General features: G+C 37.7%; 1 protein-coding gene across 5 annotated transcripts in view; it reads right to left on the bottom strand.

Moving 5' to 3' along the window:
- The window catches only part of LOC124637937 (glutamic acid-rich protein), a 35,993-nt gene extending 19,250 nt beyond the window's left edge, over positions 1-16,743 (bottom strand). For 2 of the 5 annotated variants that reach the window (XM_047174679.1, XM_047174677.1), the window contains exons 1-3: positions 16,460-16,741; positions 14,763-15,074; positions 6,739-6,917 (exon numbers count right to left, since the gene is read on the bottom strand). In XM_047174679.1, the coding sequence (XP_047030635.1) occupies positions 6,739-6,917; positions 14,763-15,074; positions 16,460-16,616 (648 nt within the window). In that variant the 5' untranslated portion in view covers positions 16,617-16,741. Of the gene's footprint in view, positions 1-6,738; positions 6,918-14,762; positions 15,075-16,459 lie in introns of all 5 variants that reach the window. The other 3 variants (XM_047174676.1, XM_047174678.1, XM_047174680.1) reach the window with 3 other exon arrangements.
- Between the last annotated feature and the right edge of the window lie 5,427 nt (positions 16,744-22,170).

Below are 22,170 nucleotides of genomic sequence, written 5' to 3'. Positions count from 1 at the left end.
GCTTCCATCGCTGTCACTGTTTTGCTTGTCGTATTCGATATTGATGGGTAAAGAGTAATCTTATAGTTATCGGCACGAATCTTGAGCTCTGTCTGTCTGAAAACTAATACAGTGCATCAAAAAATTGTTCCTCATCGCTGTCACTGGGTAATGTACCCAAAAGGCTGGCAGAATTGCCATGTTGGATGGCAATGCTCAACCTCTGTGCGAAATAAAAGCCAGCCTTTGGGTCCCGTGAAGTGTCAACCAGGCGCTGGGAAATATCCTTGGCAAGAATGCGGGCTCTCGGACCCCACGGCCCAAGAGTTTCAACCCCAAACGGCTTAAACATGTACTTGAATATAAGGTTACTATATTTGCGCCGCTTGAGGTTCTCTGCTTGTGCAGCGGCGGAGCCAGCACAACATGCAGTTCCGGGATGGGAGAGTTCCGGGAGATGGCGCAAGAGTGTCGATGCATGTCGCGTCCCACACTAAAGTCCTACCCAACTTCCACGGAAATAGCGTAATGCCGTCTGGTCTCTTGCCATTGTCGCGTACCAAGCCATTTGGTTCGAGTACGGCTGGTACGCCGACGGCAACAAGAGCGCGACGGATCACGTCGTTGATGTTAGCATGTCGTGGTATGCGGCCGGCACTGCGGCTGCACGACTTTCCAAGCATTTAAAGCCTCGGTCAGACATGGCACCTCAAAATTGACCAGTGTGGTGGTCTCACAGACTTTCATATTTACAAAAATAATAAAGGGGGAAATATTAAAACTAAGTATCAAAAAATTCATCCGCATCGCTGTCAGCGGGGATCGTGCCCAAAAGGCTGGCTGCATTGCCACGCTGGATGGCAATGCATATCCTTTGGCCGAAGTATAGGCCTGCCTTTTGGTCACGAGTGGACTCCACATTTTCATGTCATTTATGCTGGCGTGTCGTGCCATGCGACCAGCACTTTTGCCACAGGAAAGACCATGGTGCCCAAGGCAGTCCACAGATTCGCCGCACTGACAGCGATGCGGAGCCCCAGTGGGAGCGCCGAGGCGTAGGCATGTAGCGAGCCGGAATTTTGTGTCACCCAGCATGGTCCCAACGCTGGGTGACGGCAGTGCGTGAAGCCATAGCCTGACTCCCACTCTCCCACAGCCAGTAGGCGGGCAAGCTCAGCAGTATTGACAGATGTTTCAATTAGTCTCGTCAATCTGCAGAGCGGCTCGTCCCACTGTCTCTGGGAAGCCGAGTTGTCAGGGAAGGCTGTATTTGGGTAAGCCACTTTCCAGGCGTTCATACCATGCACCAGAATCGACCAGTGAAGGGGCTAAAATTTTGCTGGTCAACTCCTTAGTGCCGCAGACCGAGGATAGGAACGCCGGTAGACTTAAACTGGAAATTTTGCGGACGCCGAGGCCACCGAATCTGATCGGAAGGGTGGCTTCGCGCCCGTGTCGACGGCGCGCGTTGTTCCACGCGCTCCTCAAAGAGATGTCAGCAACCCCAGCGGGGCCCAGCAGGGCCAAGGCCTGCCGGGGCTGCGGGTTGTTCGAAAGAGATACCGCGGCCCTGGTACATAAAATGCCTATGACGGAACACGACGGTTTTTAGTCAGTAAGTGTCTGACACTCCCTCACCGCTGCTAACCCACAGCGGGAGGAGTCATTTGATGATTTTTGACGTCGTTAAAAAAAAAGGGTGCCTTGAAGCCACGCTCGGTCGTCCAAGGCCAAATTAAAAAGAGATGAAGGATAGTACGGATAATTTGGTCAATTCTGTCTAAAAGATGTGGCTGCTTCCATAAGGGAGAGGAGCGAAGGTTGTATATAAATTTTGGGAAAACACAATATTGGTTTTACAATTTAAATATTTTAATAGTAATAATTTTACTCGTGCTACCTATGCACATGACTGCATGGTTATATGATTGATTACGAAATATAACATATATTTTATAGACTGATTTTGTGATTCCAAGCGTTTGATAGATAGGAATATAAATTAAAATGTAAATATGTATCTGTTTTATTGAATACCTGCTCTTCTAACAGATTATGACCTGCTATTCTAAATAGGGATTTGGTTTTCTATCTATCTACCTAATGTTTCAAAGGCACAAGTATGCTTAACAAAGTCAAGCACAAAAAAAATGTACATAACTTGAACTTTATGTTCAAGAGCAGAGAGTTCACATTAGCATTAAAAGTTGACGAGTACTGGGAATATTTGACGAGTATCCGTACAAATCAGACGACTATTGGTACAAATCGCCCTTTTTTTACTTTTGCCTTAATAAGTACATAAACCCATGAAAATGATTAAAAAAACATTAATTACTTAGAATAACGAATAAATACTCTATCACGTCATGCAAAAATTTTCATTTTATATTGAATATTTTACACACAGTAGCGCTTCAAAGTCGGTGATTTCCGAAATCCGACGAGTATTGGTACGTTTACCTTAAGCCCCAAATTTTCTTCATCACTCTCATCTAGAATGCTGTTCAATACCATGTTCGCTGCAAGTCAAATTAAGAGCTAGTCGAAAGAAGACTGAACTCTAGACAAAAACAAAACACAGTTTGTCTCTTAGACTGAGTGAGTATGTGCTAATTCCTCTAGTGCTTCTAAGAAAGACTCGAATAAAGTTCACCTTTGAACTACCAAGTTTAGAACACACCTAAACAAGAGGGGATTCTACCACTCCCTGAAGGAATGTCTAATTCGTAAGTATTACAATGTTCTGAGTGAAAGCTATCGTAATTGAGTATGGCGCCGGCTAGGAAGTCTGCTACGTAATAAAGTGCGTTTAGAACTTTTCATTTATATGCTTCAGCACGAACCTTTATTGTTTGAAAGTCGCTATAAATTGCATTCATATACGTCCGGGCTATATTAACGCCATTATACGTCTTCGTATCAGTGATAACGTGCGAAGAATTTCTACTTGGAAACGAGCTATTTGTTTATATTCCCGAAGAGTTTCCTAATAGGTAAAATTCTGGTTTTGAAGATTTTGTAGTTTGACTCATCTGGACATTATTCTTTGGCTATTGTTGGTACACGCTTGTGTAGGCGACCTCTAAACGAGATTATTGTCTTACGAGCCGAGCCTAATATTGACAAATTGTTTGATGTCCCCCCGTTGTATCATGGTGTCTATTTATAATTCTTGTTGTTTCTTAATCTTTTGTTGTGGCATCTAAAAATATACTTTAGTAAAATGACAAAAGAACGAGCCTAAAAAATATCAAAACTATCGGTTATGTAGGTACAAAGTAATGTAACTATAATACTAGTCCATTATATCAGTTACGATACTAATAAAACTGAAAATATTAAACATAGGTAAAACAGTAGCTAAAAAGAAAGTCCATAAATCACAGAATGACCGCAGCGACGCCGTTGGATGCGCGCTATGCGCAGGAGTGTCACTTCGGGCTATTTCTGCGCTGTGTGTCTAGGCCGCGCAAGTGGGTCGCCCCAACCAATGCCAGCCGCACATTTGTTTATCTACCTAGTTCTTAGAACAAGCCGCGAGTGTACAACCTCTGGCTTAAGTAGATTAAGAGGCTCTTCAATTAATTCAAGTATGATGAAAATGTTGTTGGTACTTGGTACATTGCCATGTTGACTGCCAAAGGCACTTACGGTTTATAAATATGGCCTAATGATCGAACTAGAAGTTGGTCCTATGATACGAATGATCAAAAATATTGGCTCAGTTTTTGTTACCATCATGATACTCTGACCGAGTTTTCGTTACTTTCGAGTGGAAAATAGATGTATTTCGATCTACATATTCCTTTATACAACGCACAACATAACGTTAACGTAAATTACACGCAGTATCTGAACTAACCCACACAACCCACATTTTGTACCACACAAGCCATTGACGCAAATAGTTTATCATAATGAACTCATCAACAAGCGTCTACCCATCACACTCAAAGCCTCGTATTTTTAAAACAAGACAATAAAGTTAAATTTTCGTCTCTCTATCATGCAAATGTTGGGTTTCAAAAACATTTTGTTCAGAGATTCTCTTTGTAACTGTAACTGTTGGCCTCTTTGACAACGTTGTTTCTAACTGCTAAATAAACAAGCCTAGTTTCAAGGGGAATAGTATTTCTTGGCGGTACAGTGATAATTGTTTTACTGTCTCGCTCCAAATTCTATCGAAGACTACACGACTTGCTCGCTAAAAAAACTGAACGCATGTTGATGACTTCATTCATCAATTTTTCAAATGTTTCAAAAAGCCAGTCATTTGAAATATGGAGCGTCTCATGGCTAGCTTCTCCAAAATTGCCACACCGTTCCCCTGCCATATGCAACTCATCCATTATAATTATTGCATGGATATTGGAAACTTCAATCCAATCCAAATTCAATTACTTTAATTCCCGGCGGCATCGTCTTTCATAATTTAATAGCAAATATTTGCAAGATAAACATCATCTCGGTATTGCGTCATAATCAGATGCCAGTTAACGTTGTATGTTAAGATTATTGAATAGCAAACTCATGGGTAACCAACCCAAGTTTAGAAACTATTTTTGATATCAACCAGACCTTATTTTGCAAAAGTCACAAATTCCTTCTCATTTACGAGTAGGTACTCTACTTCAAAATAATGTCCAGAGTCCAGAATAGCTGATTCCTTTTTACATAATTTTTAAGCTTTAGTCCGTAACGTAGATGGTAGATGACATCTTGAAGAGCCGACGGTCATTGACGCAACCAGCCTTGACTGACTCGCATTGACATTCCGGGACACATAACATTGATACTTGGCAGTGGTCGCAGCTTTCAGTTATCTTTTCTTTCTCTTCCGTTTGCTTTTAACTAATTGGATTATCTTCTATATCATTAGAATAGTAGTTTGGCCACTATTTTTGCAGGACCTCAAAAATAACTCGGTCTTTTCGCTCAACTTCGATTACAAAAGGACCAGATCACTCGTGCCAAAAGCATAATCCAGATCAATAATTTAATTCGTGTACTGATTATAATAATTATTAATAGGCTTAATGTTAACTCGTACGTTTAAACTCCGTTTGTCAGTTTGCCAAACAGTTGTCTTGATCGGCCATTGTTTCCTCTTCGAGAGACAAAGATCGATATTTCAAAGTCAGTTAATATTAATTGTAATTTAATCCTTTAGGACTTGACACAAGGCGATAAGTCTTGCTGAAGTATGTATTTCCGAAGGCGCTAAACCTCAATCGTATTATAAATTGCACCATATTTGGCACTCAAATTGGCCGAGGTGTGATTTGTGTACCGCATTTCATCATTTTTCATGTCTTATTCAATCAACTTCGGATGAAATGATCACAAAGGTATGCGGATTTGATTCGCTTGTCATCAATCTTCGAATATCTTATAGCCTTCAATAGCTCCAACAATTTTCACACGGTGCTGCTATTTTGGGCCTGGCTGAAGCAATAGGTCCATCATTTTAATTAGACTAATAATATTAAATATTCGATGGATGATGGTGCTACCAACATGTGTGCCGCCAGAAGCCAAGGCACCAAAAATAATGACGATGACATCATACTTGTAAGTTTATCCACGGTCTTTCTATCCGCAATCGGTTTTTAATTAATAAACGATGGGCGGAAAGTTAGTTAGCATAGATAGGCAGTCGCTTTTGTAAAGCACTGGTACTCAGCTGAATCCGGTTAGACTGGAAGCCGACCCCAACATAGTTTGGGAAAAGACTCGGAAGATGATGATGGGCGGAAAGTTAGTTAGAAATCTTATTTATGTATTTTCTCCTAAAAATGATATCTTCTCGTCGTCTCTAATTTATTTGTTTACGTTTGAGGTGAGCCTGATTAAGACTATTTAATCAGGCCCGTTCCCATTATGTGGTCTCTGATCTGAACCTAAGGATTAGTCTGAGAGTTGAGGTAATTTCACCAGTGCACCCGTGTATTGCATTTATAGGCAAATCTATAGCAATGTGTAGCGTCTCAGAACTTGTACCAAACATCAAAAGACAAGAGTGAACACAAACTCGCGGCTTAACTAGAACAATAAACGTATAATCTTGTTTACTTATATTTCGTTTGTTAACGTTTGTTGAATCTTCGTTATGAAATATTGAGGCAGAGCTTGCATTGGTAACTAGTTCTGGTACTTTATCTAGTTCAAGGAGACCTTGGTGTCATAAAGTACTTCATTTTAGATTTGGTCGTAAACCTAGTAAGACTCATTGGTGATTTACTTCAAAAGCATGTTAGACAGTATCTACCAGAAATCAACTATGTCTAAAGTCTTCTGCTATACTTTTTTGTGCAAAATTGATCAAACTCTTTTTGCAAATTAAAAATCTTTTATAAGAAGGCGCACACCTTAAAATAATTGTTCTTGCTTTAAAGCTTATTTAAGCTTACACGTTGTTATAGCGCTAATTTACACATACTTACCTATATTAGAAGTACCGACCACAGGCGAAGCTGCTCTAAAGTATTAGTAGTAGTAATGAGTTCCCAATGGTTTGATACATGGTGCCTTCCCAAATTTCACCATCTCTTTCTTTTGTGTCGCCTGAATTGGAAGCAGCTTATTATTTAGCGAAGTAAGTCACATTTTCTTCAGGACATTCTTCTTATATAAGAAAGTCTTGAATTGAAAAAAGCAAATATTCTAATATCTTTGGTCCAGCACCAAACCACCAGGAACTCCCAACCTACCTTGGTAGTTGCAAAGCCTCTCAAGTGTACTCCCTTTTGAACTGACCTTGATATCCAGATCAAAGTATACGGATAGCGGTGAGGATCGTACCCTGACGTGAGGAGGCATTGCCACGGTGTTCTTGGTGGGGGATGGAGGAACACCCGGAGGTATCGCCCGTCCCCTCTCGCGGAGAGCTGGGTGAGGTCCAGAGCCGCGGATCATGGGACGCTCTTGCTTGATGGCTGGGGAAAAAGGACCACGTTAGTATTGTGCCCTTTAGGTCTGAATTAGGCTACCTATCAGCATAAGCAGAAGCGATTTTTTGCATTAAGGTATTGTGCAATGCAGTTTATTGGTTTACAATCCCCCGTTGCTTTATGGCCAGGCAGCCTTTCAGGACTTTATTCTAGCAAATCATGTATATATGGGAGCCATTAGTAATTTGAATCTTATACATGTAAATGCAAATTCTTTAGTTTTCAGTTCATGCAAATTAATTTCACACAAATGTGATAGAGTTATTACTGCTAGCAGTCCCGTTAGTAGCTTTCATTTCAGTAATGATATTTCTTATTCATTTTCATTCACACAGATTCTCTTTATCTATCAGTTAGATAGATTACAGAAGAGGTTACTTAGATGGCACACTGGCCAGATAAGTTGCAGCAACAGCAATGGGCCGTAGTCACGTTTCATTGGCTAATACAGGCCCGCAATGGCCATCGGATTGGCTCACAAGATGTTACGTAATTTAGGTTCTCAGTACGCCATCTACTTTAAGATTCATGCATTGGTTTGGGTCAGGAAAATGAAAATTTACCTTCTGTCCCTTATTTTTTTTGCTTACTACTTACGGTTGGTTAGGTAAGCTTATTCTATCATGTGTTATGTTCTCCAATTGGTTCTAAATATCAGCATGTATCGTTATTTATGTCAATTTAACTTTTCACAACAGGTTCTGTAGTGTGTTTGTAAAAATAACTGAATTTAGAAATGTGGCTTCTTCACCTTCACTTTGAATGTAAGCACTTAATACTTGTCGCTTGATGGATATTTTGAGTGCTAAAGAGCCGACGCGACGGTAACACTCGATTCAAATTTCTCTACTTTTACAAGAAAGAGCTCATTGTCATACTTTGCTTAATGAATTGGTTTTGTTGAAAGATTTTAATCGGAAAAACACTTGAATCCTATAGAATTTGGTAGTATAAAGTTAGGCAAAGTTATTTGATGAGAATAAGGACTCTTTTGGTGGTATGGCAGGGTAAAATAAATGTAAGCATTAAATGTAAAAAATATTTATTATTAATTTAGTAATGAATTAGTTTAATAAAACAAACATCACTCCATTCCACACAGAAAACACAAAAAATCAAACAATCATTTTATGACAGCAGCAGTAGAGAATCTAGATTACATTAAAATCTTAGTAACAAGTTAATACAGGAGCTCAATTAAAACTGTTATACAAACATCAATAAATTATAACGCCATTAACATAAACCACAAACTGTGAATCACAGTTAACCGGTCGACAGATAATGATGGATGACTCCCATAACTTAACTCTATTAACACAGCTAAGAACTTATAGTTAATTCAAATAATGGTTGACAAAGCCTGTTTAAAGAGAGCTGTCTGCCTAGCCTTTTCCCGTTAATAAAAACGAAGATTCGGAGCTGCAACTGAATGACACTTTGACATCGTCAACCCAGTTATCCTATCTAGGCGTCCCTTGGTAAAATACAATTAAAAAAAATTATTGTTGAAAATTATGTTCAAACGATAGTCGGACTTCCATAAAATTACTATTATATGAGTGTTGATGTCTGACACTTACGCGAATATTAGACATTTTAATAAAACTACTTTTACGGATTTTATCGCGGTTATATTAATATCTAGACACACGGCAGTGTGTCCGCCAAGTTCGAACAAAAAAAAAGCGACACCGGCCGTGGGTTATATTACACGAACCATTTCGGGCCAAATTCGACCCCCTATAGCTCAAAATCTATTTTATTTACGCATATCAAATTTCTAGTATCTATTGAGACCCCCTCACTTATCTAAAATACAAAATTTCATTAATATACCTATTGTAGGTCTTGAGATATTGACGTCAGAAAATCGCTATTTTTACTATACACTCACTGACTGACTGACTCACTCATCAAAAACCTAGACCACTTCCAATGGTCGTATTGACTTGAAATTTGGCATGGAGGTAGGTCTTTATATCAAGGTAAAGGGAAAAATCTGAAAATGGCCAAGTGTGAGTCGGTTTCAAAATAATGAAGGTGTTTTATACCCGGTGTAAATTTATACCCCTAAGGAACTAAACTAACATATCTTCGAATGGTCGTACCGATCTGAAATTCGTTACAAAGGTTTGTATTTAGTCAAAGTAAAGTAAAAATCTGAAAACGGCCAAGTGTGAGTCACTTTCGAAAATAACGAATGTGTAACTTTGATCCACGAACATATTATATGATAACATGTCATGTCAGTCAGTTGGTAAATCTAGTGGTTTAGTTAATCTAGTTCATTTCTTTGTAAGAAGCATAGTGCATATTCAAAAATCTGAAAGATAGTATAAATGAGACATTTTCTTAGCTAACTTAATCATACGAAAAAAATATAATAAACAACCTTACAAAAATAAATGAAATCCCACCCAAAACAAAAATGTGAAAGGCTGCCAAGTTCGATAATATGGGAATGCTTCGCCTATAAAAGAAGTGAGATCTGAATAAGTACCAAGTTCCATACACATACCTCAGTTAAAAATAGTTACTTTTAATAATGTTACTTGGCACGTTTTAATAGAAAATTATGTACTTGATTCATTGCGTTTAGTAGGTTTATAACAAGGTGTGTGAAAACTTGCCAAGTAACATCATTAAAAAGTAACTATTTTTAACTGAGGTATGTGTATGGAACTTGGTACTTATTCAGATCTCACTTCTTTTATAGGCGAAGCATTCCCATATTATCGAACTTGGCAGCCTTTCACATTTTTGTTTTGGGTGGGATTATTTAATCCCGACGTTTCGGATCCTTTCCATGGATGCTGTCGTTGTCATGTGTGCTGACGTCGGGATTAAATAATATTAATATAACCGCGATAAAATCTGTAAAAGTAGTTTTATTTAAATATATGAGTGTTATTGAAGATGAAAAGATGCCTCATGTGTACGAAATAAAAACTCTGGCCGAGACTTTGCACCTATATGAAAAGTGTTTCCTAAACTGTGCGACTACGCTCTTGCTAGTTGAGAAGATAGGTACACTTAATAAATAAGTAGATCTATTTACTTATAATCTGTTTAAACAACACAAAACATGTCGTCCACGTACACACAACCGCAAGGTTAACAATTATAACCCATTTGTAGTAACCAGCGACTTCCTAATTCATCACTAGGGTGCGCGTGAGTCACTGTGACGCGTGATTGACAGCATTAGGTCAGATGGTACATTTGGTCCTTTGTCATGGTCCCTACAATTATAACTAAGTTGGAATTTCATGTTTTGTCAATTTATAAGGTTGAAATTGAAGTAGGTATTATATCTCTGAAATTTAAGCAACTTATTGTGAGGAATTCTAACGCTATCTGCTCAAAAATGGTCCTTTAATATTATACCCGGAAACAATGATTAAATCTAAAACAACGAATTCCAAAGGAGATTTTTGTTTTGAAATTATTAAAAGAATTTCGTTTAGTTATATTAAGGCAAACACTATTTTTGCCTTTTATTCTCGTAGTCTGTTGTCTCTTAAAGGAAATGGTAGTGGAGGAAAACCTGAAGATGCTTTATTAATAAATTAAGTGCTGAGAGTAAATTATTATAAGATGAAAATTATTAATTATACTTAAATGGACATCCATCTAACAAAACTAACACATGTTAACCTACACACATGAAGGCTTAAAATTTGACCCGGATTGTCAATTGATGTTACCTAATTTGTTTAAAAAAATGCATATGGGACGCCAAGGTCCTTCGAGGCGCTAACCAGATCGTCATGTTAGCGCCATTTAATGTAACTTGTACAAACAACGTGCACATGTTGTAGGCATATGGTCCATTGTAAGGAATATCATCTCGGTTATGACATTTTAATTTCCTACAAGCTGTGTGATTGATGAAGGACAAGGGAAGACAAGGCTACTGTACAAAGCTGTAGTAATATTATAAAGATGATGAGCTTGTTTTGAACGCGCTCTTTTCAGGAGCTACTGGAAAACTCAGTTTTATCGACCGATCTGAAAAAAACGTAGGCTTCTTGAGGATTTTCTATCGAAAGTACATTTATGAGTGAACAGTGACACATTTCAGGCGTCCAAACACGTGTCAAAGTGTGTAGACGTACAATTTCACATCCCATCTGCAAACTAAATTGTTTCTAACATTGAATATCCCAAAATAGATCGAACCTTCAGTTAAGATCCTCGTTCATAGTAACCGGATGAAACCTTTCAAATTAATTATAATGAGGTTAGGCATTTACTTAAAAATGTTAACAAGATCATATTTTAACTCAAAAATAATATATTTTTATTATATAGGTTTTACAAAAATCTTGCGCCATGGAGTTCAAACTTCAATCTGCATTTCATCATCCAGTACACATTTGAAAATCTAAATATTACCTTTGTTAAGTACAATCTCTTGTCATAAAATTATTTCTACATCGCTTATCACAAAGTATGCATTGATCTCGTTAAAATAAAATGGAGCACACGAAAATGCTTTCAACTCTTCCTAATATGTTATTTCCGGTAGTTCCATTGTTAACTACGACGGCAACATAATTTTTGGCTCTGTCCAAAAATGGCCGTATTGGGAGCAATGCACCGACTCTAACGTTCTCTTGTGTAGAATAGTCTGAACGGGGCGTTATGGATTGAGCACAATTTAGCTGCTGAAAGTATTTCTTTCATTATTTACAATATTATATTACTTAATGCAAAAAGAAATATCGCTGTATACACGTATATTACCTTTGCAATCAAAACTTCAGATCAAAGGACCAACAGTCCCAAGCAGAAAGACCAAATTCGAGGTCAGCTACGCGCATCTCCAAACACCGACATACGAGGCGTCAAATCAAAATGGTTCTAATTTTCTATTCTAACAAAACCCCTTCGCTCACCGTTACTCATGTGACCTTACTAATGTGACAATGTGACGTTAATACTTTTGTTCTTGTACCAGAGGCCACTAAACGAGTATTACTTGAAATGCCGCTCCATACCACATTGTGAAAGCTAACGTCTTGTATTTACATTTGCAAGCGAAATGATTGTTGAAATCTAGGTGTTGATGTCCCATTTACCGTCTAGAAAACGAAGATTGATACTAGTAAGCAATAAGTATGAAAAATTGAAGTAAGACTTAATTTTGACAGAAATTTAGGTGAACAGGGAAACGAACGTTTTGGGGTATGCGACCTTTACACGAAACTGCTAGATTGAAATGATTGAACTTACTAAGCACTTCAAGCTGAGCATGGTATTGGATCGGTGCCCAAAACTTAATAACTTGATTCTGCTTAGGCAAGCATGAATGGTTGAGAAGGGATATGTTAGAAGTTTAAAATTAGCTTCAAATTTTTTCTCTGCTTTCAGGCTTAAATAGATAGTGAGATAGCTGAAAAAAACGATAAGCATACAAAAATAACAGTGAATTGATAGTCCTTCAATACAAGCACATGAATATGCACGAAGTACAGGACCAAATATATGTAACAATGTGCAAAACTATCAAAGCGACCTTGACACTCGACCTTATCCTGATAACCTTAATGTAATCAAGTTTCCTGCCATTCAAACATAACGTATTTTGTAGCAGGAAAATGTATATGAAGCAGAATTAATAAATAATGGGGTCCAGACTGATTAGGCCCATCGGCTATTCTGTCTAGGGAGATCAGCCACCTGAGCAAGGCATATAGTGCACAAGCATTTCCGCAGACACAGGTGCACTCTCTATTTCTTCTCTCTCATAGCCCGACGGGACGGCAATCCGATACGACCGGAGAGAGAACAAAATGACGTTAAATCTAAAAGCAAGAACCTTCAATGGTTATTCTAGTTACAAATCCCAGTTGTGATTACTCAGAACAATAGAAGGCAGATCCGTCGGTTACAAACTTTTAACTAGTAACTGAACATGTGTTTCCGAGTTCCACGTAGGGTCGTAAAACTTGAGCAATGTTGGCAAATTATCATCATTGAAGAATGGTATTTCAAATTTACAGTAAAAGGTACGTTTTGAAATCATCTTAACGGGCCTAGATTGAACCAGCATAAGAGTGGAATTTAAAAATCGGTCAGTGAAGCTAATACTGATCTTTCCGATGTTATTGATGAAATAATACAAAAGAATTAGACGTCTTGTTTTAATAAATGAAGAAGAAGACTGAGAGCTGTATCTACTTATGGAACATGCAAGATAGATGTGTGGTTATCAATTTCGCCTGAATTGCATTAAGAATATTTTCCAATACTTAGGTACTAATTGTAGTGAGTAAAGCCGGTTAACAAATTGTTAGGTGTTCTTTACTGATACATACAAGTCCGGTAGTTCACCTCCTAACTTATGACCATGAAAGCAGTGACGTATCGGGTATGTTTACACTAGGATTGCATAACCCAGTGTATGAAGATGCAAAACACCGGTCTGATATCAACAGTTGCTAAATATACTTCTGCTACATAAACCGCTTCAGAGAAATGTATGTGAATTGTAGCCCCGACGGATACTCATATTTTGAGTTGTATTTGTTTGTATTTTCGTCACTGTCTGCTAAAACTGAATAAAATAATAGAAAAATTATTACTGATCGTGAAAACTTTTGGATTTTGTCAAATATCGAAAAAACCTTAATTTAGCTTACCAAAGATGCAATAGATAGACTATTGCAGTTAAAGATTTGTCTAACGCATTTAAACCTATTTTATATCTCCAAAGAGTTTGGAACCTTGTAAAGCAAGTTTGGTCCTACCTCTCTTGTACGTGCGGATGGGCAAGAGAGCGTACATAAGGACCGGTTGCTATTTGTTCTAGCCGATAACACAAGGCTTACGACCATCCTATAGTGACGTACACCATATACACACAAGCTTAAATCTTCACGGTAAGAAGTACTAGCGTAGGAGTATCAATTTATCAGTGTGTACTCCTTACATTTCTGCCAACACGAGCTCCCTACCTACGCTGAACGTAGTCCAGGTTAAGGTTAGAGAAACTCGATTTTAGGCGGCTCATTTGTACACGCACGATTAAATACATATACACGGAGTTGAATTACCTTTAAAACAATAAAAAATATGTAGGTATATACAAGATATGTGTGCCAGAAACGATCAGAACTCGAAATTACGGATGCGCTTGGGCCTACGCAATCCGAATAAAAGGACCAAATACCAAATTTGGGAAAGTTCACAGACATTCAGTTGCACCTTTGAGTGTGTTTCGTTACACTTAATCATTAGGTTACAGGAATCTACAGAAAAAGATTTAATACCTAGTAATAACAATACCTAGTTTTATAGTTTCTGACATATAAACTTTCTTACATCCAATAGCACAGCTTACGACATTTGCACACGAAATTCGAGTGTATCTAGAAACACATCATGAAATTATGACTAGACAGACAGACAATATAAACTTCAATGTTCTTGTTTATATACGTAACCATATTCACGTGAAATTATTAGTATACATTCACAAACGCAATACACCATGCGTGTTAGTATCTGTTATAAACACTATTCGAACACAATTTGCTTGGCACTAGTTCAGAATGCATGGAATACCATAAGAACTATCCTTTGATAGATTCATCATAAAATTAATGCAGCAATATTTGGCTAAGATATTCAATTTTCTTATGACAACGATTACATTGCATCTTAGTCATCAAAAAAATATGATTCAATAGATTTAAATAAAATATAATTTGCTTTGGCTTGCAGGACCGTATAAATCTAAAATCTTGGAACCAATCTACTCTGGACTAAGGGCCAAGCAAATATAGAACAATCTGGAATGATCTAGAATATTTCACTAACTGTCTTGCAGTGTCCAAGAATTCTGTGATATGTGTACTCCGAGATTCCAAACAGGCACACCAAAGTGCTCCTTCAGACAGGAGCTGTTGCTGTTCTTCATCGTCTCCACTAACATTTTGGAAGTCTTTCCAACATTCTCATTACGTTTGAGGAACGCTGCTATGTCCAGTCCGCAAGTCTCATTGACTGCTTTTCGACATTCAGCAGCTGCATAAGGGTTGAGTTTGCCATCGCTTTGGACGGCTGCACTGCAGACTTCGTTGATCAGCTCCAGGACAGCCATGTCCGTATCAAATAGAACCTCGCAGCATCCTGTTGAGTGTATTAGTGGGAACATATTCATGGTAGACATACCTATTGATTAAAGCTGATTTTCATAGTTCTAAATACATTCATAAAAATATTTAAGTTCTTGACCAACATTGCTAAATCTGGTATCCAGTTGTTGAAAACTGTAGTACTTCATTTTATAATTCAAATGATTATATGATGGAAGGATAAATAACATTATATGAAATTAGTAGGTAATAAAGGATTTCATAGAAGTAATAAAGTTCAATAATTAAAGGGAATATGAATCAATCAATATAATATTGCACAAAGTGCACACTACATGTAACGGAATAAATAAATCATTTGAATACTGATAGAGATATAAATATTTGATTCATAATTTATTGTAAGTTTTATGTGATTAATCTCAATTTAACCATGTCTTAGGTACCTATTTTTATTTTAATAAATATGTTCTCTAGTTTTTTCTTTAATTATTTTTAATTACAAGAAGCAAATTCATCATTACCGTAAATAAATACTGATATTTTTCAATTTAAATTGCAAAATATTATGAGCAAATAATATTGTTATCAAACTTGTGTTTTTTATCAAATAACTATACTATTTATTGCATGGTTTTCCTGTCGTATTGTTTAAAAGTTCCAACAAATGTTTTTTATTGTATTGTGAACAATTCCTGGAACAGTGGGATGATATGCAGAGCTACCTAAAGGGCTTATGATTATTATGCATTTAACTTAAACCCTGTAGGTAACAAAATATTTCTTTTAGGGGCCCAGTTCTTTTAGGTAGTGTTTTATTTGCTTGTGTATTACATTTTTACTGAAAATATTATTTGTTTAGGTTGAAGTTTTTATCTTTAAAATAAATATTTAGATAGTATTGCTTATGATAATGTGGACCCCCTGTAATATTGTAGGAATATAATCTTATCATAGCTTTCAATGAGATAATGATCACAGATCAGTAGGAGTAGATATAATCTATTGTGTAATAATTACGACTGCAAAATTACGACTAAATAATTGAATATGCAATCTTTTATGATGGTAATTATTCTTGTGTCCATGCCAGTACCACATTCCAATCAGATCTTTCGTAAATATTAAATGCGCAGAGTCAACAGCTGGACCGCGACGTATTTGCACACCAGTGCCTCGTCTTGTGAACTGCAAATATAACTTTATCGTGCGATTTCACCCGCCAAAAACTCTTATAAACATTTTATATAACCCGAAATATGACATCAGCTGTAACCAAACGTGTTACAGTGATAATTCCACAGCCGTAACCGGCGTATAATTAGATTATAATCATCGTATAGTGCGCTAAAGCGCTCGCTTTCGTCACAGCATCCAGCGATATTGACATTGAGCTTGTGTTAAAAATACCGACATTACCTGCCTCCCGGTCGAACTTGTTCGGCTTGAGCTGCTCCCGACTGGGGCCCAGGACCAGCGGCGACAGGATCCTAGGCCACAACACAGCGAAACACCCAACAACAATCACAAGTACGAACATCGTCTTCCGCGGACCCAACACCTCCTCGTTCGCCATTCTGTCGTCGTGTTTTCGTATCGTTTCGTCACGCACGTTCACAGCCGGTCGCACTCTACGGGAACATCGTCGTGTGTGATATAAATAAAGATTTTCGTCCCACGTCCCGCCCGTAAAGAAAGCGCGCAATGACAGCTGTCAGGCGCGCCCTCTCCCGGCGAAACGTTACGGGAGCGATCCGAATTTTCTTCGTTACGGGAGCGTCCGCAATTCTTCAATCTTCATTCGCAGAAAGCCGGTGGATTGAGCTGGCTCGAAGTGACACAGCCGTATACCAACATCAAACAGCTATGCCGACTTCTTGCCTTCCCAGCCACCGGCTCGGCTTGTTCTGGCGTCCAAGTCCAAGTGTACGGCATTGCAGTTCAAATATTGACAGAGTGAATTAACGTTTGCCAGGCGAGCGTGGCGCTCGGTGGGCAGAACTCCGAACAATATGCCTGGGCGCGGAGGCGGCGCCGGCTAATAACCCGTCCCCACCGCGATGAGGACTACACGCGCCCAGATGAATACTAATTAGACACTTTGTGTAGGTACTCGTCGTTAGACTACCACGACCATGCCTGAGGAAAAAGTTTGTGTGCCCAAAGGGCTGTATCTTTCCTGATGTTCGCCACATGTGAGCCTGATTTTAAGTAAGTATTTTTGTGAGCGTTGCGCCTACACACGCAACAACCGATATGAAATCGGGTCACAGTATGACATACTAGTCATTTGTTGTTAGGTAGCTAATATAAAACTTACTGTATTGCGGAAAACATGAATTACTAATTTACGTACACTAGCTGTGTAGTTTACATTCACAAATCATAGGTTTTATGAATGAATGGATTTCTAGATAATGCTTATGTTCACGCTAATTTTACATGAACTCTTCCTATCTCTACAAAATTATAATAAAGGTGCCTACATCTTTTAGAATGTATTAAACCGAATTATATTTCAGTTTTCAGACAAAACTTTGAAAGGGGTTTTGGATGGACTTGATTCACAAGATTCTTAAATCCTACAGATAATCCTACTGATAAACCAAAGGCAAACACGTTAAGAATTTCTATAAATAATAAAAGTATCTCGTTAGAAAACGGGTTGACAAGTTTTGGCCCAAAATATTAACCTTTACAATGACACTGTTATGAGTCACACCCGTTTAAGATAAGCTTAGAAAATCTCGGCTCAATGCAAACATAATTGTGTATACCTGCATGCTACACAGATACGGTCAGCAAACATGACTTTTTCTGTTATTTTGCCGATAGCTTTGGGGGCGTTTTATCGTCACTACAAGCTTGGAATTAGTAAGGAGTGTATTTAAATTAATAAAATTGAGTAAGCCAATTCATAGACTGATGAAATCTAAAAATACCCCCAAGCATACTTGAAAAGGGCTTAAACATTTCTATGTTGGCATACGTAGTTACAAACGCGGAAATCCCCACCTCACAGCTATTTCTTAAAAACCAGCAAAAATTAACTGAGTGAAGAAGAAATAAGTAATTATTCTAAACACAACACGATCTAAATCACTTTAAGTAGTCTGGCTGATTCGGCTGATTAGAATTATGTGATAATAAATGTCAAAACCTCCTTTAGTTTAAACGTCCGAAAAAGTTTCATTACTATTCATTTGAATAGGCGTTTCTCTCGTATGTAGGTACCCACCATAGACATAATATTTGTAAACAGGACTGCGCATATAAACCCAAAAAACGAGCCGAGTGAAACAGTTAGTACGGAGGCTGTCTGTCCCTTTCTAATAGGGTGACTATGAGATTAAGCTATATGAGACAAATCCGAATTTGCTAAGATTATTAAACACAGATTAGTATTGAAGTTTTAACTTACGCAGTTTGTGACCTTAAGATACTAATAAAGGCTTTTAATAATTAGCGGAAATTAGCAGTATAAAAGCAGGAAGATTCGAAGTGAAGACTGTTTTTTTTGTATTTCTACTTCATATATAGACTGCTGAGCCATTTATGTCGCCTTTCTTCATTTTTTGGGAAGCTATAACAATAGTACAACAGTTTTAAAATCCATCACCCATATTTTGACTCGTTACAAGAATTCATGGGCACCCTAGTTGTTTGGTTTACGAAAATGTTATTATTAGCTAACCTGTGGAACGATATATTGCAACCACCATAGGATTCACTTTTGCAAGTAGAAACGCAACACTTTTTCACCATTTTAATAGTTTAAATTGATTTAATACAAAAAAAAATAAACAAAATTTTAAATGCTGATTACGCGCCAAGAATGTTCAGGGTTACCGCTAGAAAATAAAAAAAAGCAAAATAAAAATTTATGTTGTTTATGTTTTAATAATAAATACGAATAAATTAATGCGATTGTTATTAATTTGTTGACTTACAATTGTTAAAATAAGATAAAAATATAAGTGATTCAATTGTTTTTGGGAAGACAAAACTTTTGATCACAACATTTTTTTATGCTGGCAAGGTGTTAGAAAGAGACAAACAGCCTCCGTTCGAACTATCCTTCTCGGCTCGGATTTGCCTCTGTGTATTATGCAACCAATTTAGTACCTTATTGCGTTAGAATAGAGTTCATTTTCGTAAATATATATTTTGAGCGTGCGCAATCTTGTTTAGTAATATTATATCTATGGTACCCACCGACATCTCGTACCTAATGATTAAGATGTTGCTAGCCGTACAACGATTAAAATGTGAAATCTTTAGAAAATTCAAGTTCATTTTCAGTATATTTTCCCAGCCAGCCGTTTGTCCAGCAGCTACTAAATAAAGTGGAAAAGATTCAACTATAGTTTGATTTCAGGAACCCTGTAGATCTGACAATGCCGCATACCTAGTAGGGGGTATGATTTCAACATTGGCTCATTAGCTCATACTATAAACTTAAGTTAGAATAAACTTTTAGGATTATTTTAATTTCGTTGATAAGAGCATTCTAGGAATCCTAGGCTTGGAATGAAAACAGTGTTCAACAGTTACGTGTCTGTCATTCTGTCAATAGTCAGCACGTAATCTACTATGCGGACTTCAAAGCTGAAGAGGTCTCCTGTATTGGTTAATCTAAATGCTAGTTGTATACAGGCAAGTCAATTCTTAGTAAACTGAAAAAAAAACTCAACAAAAACAGCTATCAAGCGACATCGTTTCGTCACCTTTCACACGGAAGGAAGAACAACAAAACTTAAATGTGAATCACGCGCAGGATACGCGTTAAGAAATATAAACTATCAAACGGAAACCAGCCAGGATATCCTTTTTATATATGGTATGCTGTCTCCTTAGCATCCAGACGCACTTATAACGCCTTACCTGGCAGAGTTCAGCGGGTACCGGCGGCCATTTTGAAAAACTTGCGCGTACGTCGTTTCCTGCGACGAAATGGTACGCTACCTACCCATTGTTATATGGGAGGGGATGCATGTGACATGAATACATATTGAAATAATGGTTTAACTGTCGAATTAAAAAATATGTAGGCCCTACAGCAGTTGGAAGGTTGGAAGTTTTTTTCATAGATCCTTTGGTAAACTAAACACAGATACTGACGTGCAAGATTTATTGAGTGCTTTTCAACGAGTAGGAACTTTGTTTTGGGCAATTAATTTGCTAAGGGACACTGGAACACTGGTGTTGAATAATGATTTAATAATTTATTTTTAAACTATCCGAGTAATTTTCCGAAAAACTCCCTGTAACTTTAGTGGTCCTTCCATGTGGATATATTTTATAGATTGAAAGAGCTTAAGCCAATTTTTGTCCATTATTGTTGGGACTTGGGCTTCTCATAAACAAACCGAAATAATTCAATAGCTATACCGCCTCTTTTTAAAACCAAACAGCACGCCTCTAAGTTCTAACGCTTAATTTGAATGGTGCCTCGCATGAATGGACTCCACTCATACTCATTAGAATCGTTTAGAGGGCCTAATTATACGATTAGTGAGTCATGATTTTGTTACATCATTGGCTCATTCATCATCCGCCTACGTCCTGCGTGGCTACTTTCATCTATAGGTAGGTCGGTAAATAGTTACCTACAGTACGGTCTATAATTATGGGTCATGGTTCCTTCAGTCTAATTACCACAAACATTATCTGTTGACCACTCTCTTATAGGAACCAAGTACCTATCTAGGAAGTCCTGTTTATGTTTGTTTATCCTGGCAGGGTCGCCATGAAATGTTGGGGTTCCTAAGGGGTCGCTTAAAGGAGACAACCACATTACTTGATAACTATTTAATGACTAAAAGACATATTACTATAAGATACACGGTATGATGCAACTCAGCACTACATAAGAGAGTTAACACACTTAATACTATAAGTATAAAGGACCGTACTCACTATAATTATTACACTTCAGTAGTATTTGCAACCCATTTACATCTCGGGGATCATTTCCATGTTTATGTTATGCCAGTTTGCTAGCTGGCACTGTAAAGGTTACGAAAATTCAGAAATACAGAAGATTGTTTGTGAAATAGTCCATGGCTTGTTTTATGAATAGTTAACTCAGTGCTGAAGTGTGAAAACTACACCAAACGTCTATGTAGTAGCGTAGTAGTATTGTTAGTATTGTAGTAGTAATGTGTAGTAGGGGTAAGGGCCTAAGCTCCTTACTGAAATGAAATGAAAATATTGCTCTTGCGTCTCGGTACCGATTACCGATTTAACCGCAGATGGTGATGATGATGATGTCCTCCTAGCTAGACGTTTCCGTCGACGGTGACACCCTGGTATGTCAGCAATTTGGTTTCGTTCATGGGCTCGTACATGACTCGCGAAACCAAACTTTGCCTTGAACACGCGGTCACAAATAGCGCAGTAGAGTTGCCCTTGCGCATTGTAAGTGTAGTTATAGGAGGGCTTAGGGCGGGATTTTTGGAGCTCGCGTTTGGCGTATAGGGCTTCAAGACGCCGCTGTTCAAAATCCTGTACGCTGTTATGAACACCGCAGATGTAGAGGTGTAGCAAGCGTCTTAACCATCCATTACCGAAGCAAGTCATTTACAGACGCGCTTTACCGAGAACAAATAAATTCAAAAATCAGAATCGCTTCCCAGTATCTCAACAGGAAAAATAGATTATTTATTCTTCAAGTATCGAAAGCTTATTAATTTGCTGTAAATAGGTACTTACATGATAAGTAGGTGTATATTACAATCTACCAATTTCTTTTTTGATTTTGATTAGGTAAGTAATAGAACCTTTTCTAGGCTAATACTAAAAAAACTTGTGTGTGTATATTGCCCTTTATAACATTAAGGTAGCTGATGACTGGAACACTTCGTTACCCATCCCTTGTGATATAAGTTTGTAAAAATCGTTCTTAAAACTTACGAAGTACTTAAGACATATTCAACCATGCCTAATAATAAATAGGTATATCTCTAGCAAAGATCTACATAACTCTGGAAGCTTTTTACGAAACAATATTTCGCCACTGTTAAATTATCATGCCCTAAGTTCGTCGCGTGCGCATATTTTCGCGTGCCGCCGCCATTGTGGTGGCTGAACGACGCGACGTGAATGCTCATGCGCATTGGTGTTGATTG

The sequence above is a fragment of the Helicoverpa zea genome, chromosome 17 (genome assembly GCF_022581195.2).
Source record: "Helicoverpa zea isolate HzStark_Cry1AcR chromosome 17, ilHelZeax1.1, whole genome shotgun sequence".
Taxonomy (NCBI): Eukaryota; Metazoa; Arthropoda; class Insecta; order Lepidoptera; family Noctuidae; genus Helicoverpa; species Helicoverpa zea.
This window is presented reverse-complemented; position numbering and strand designations above follow the sequence as displayed.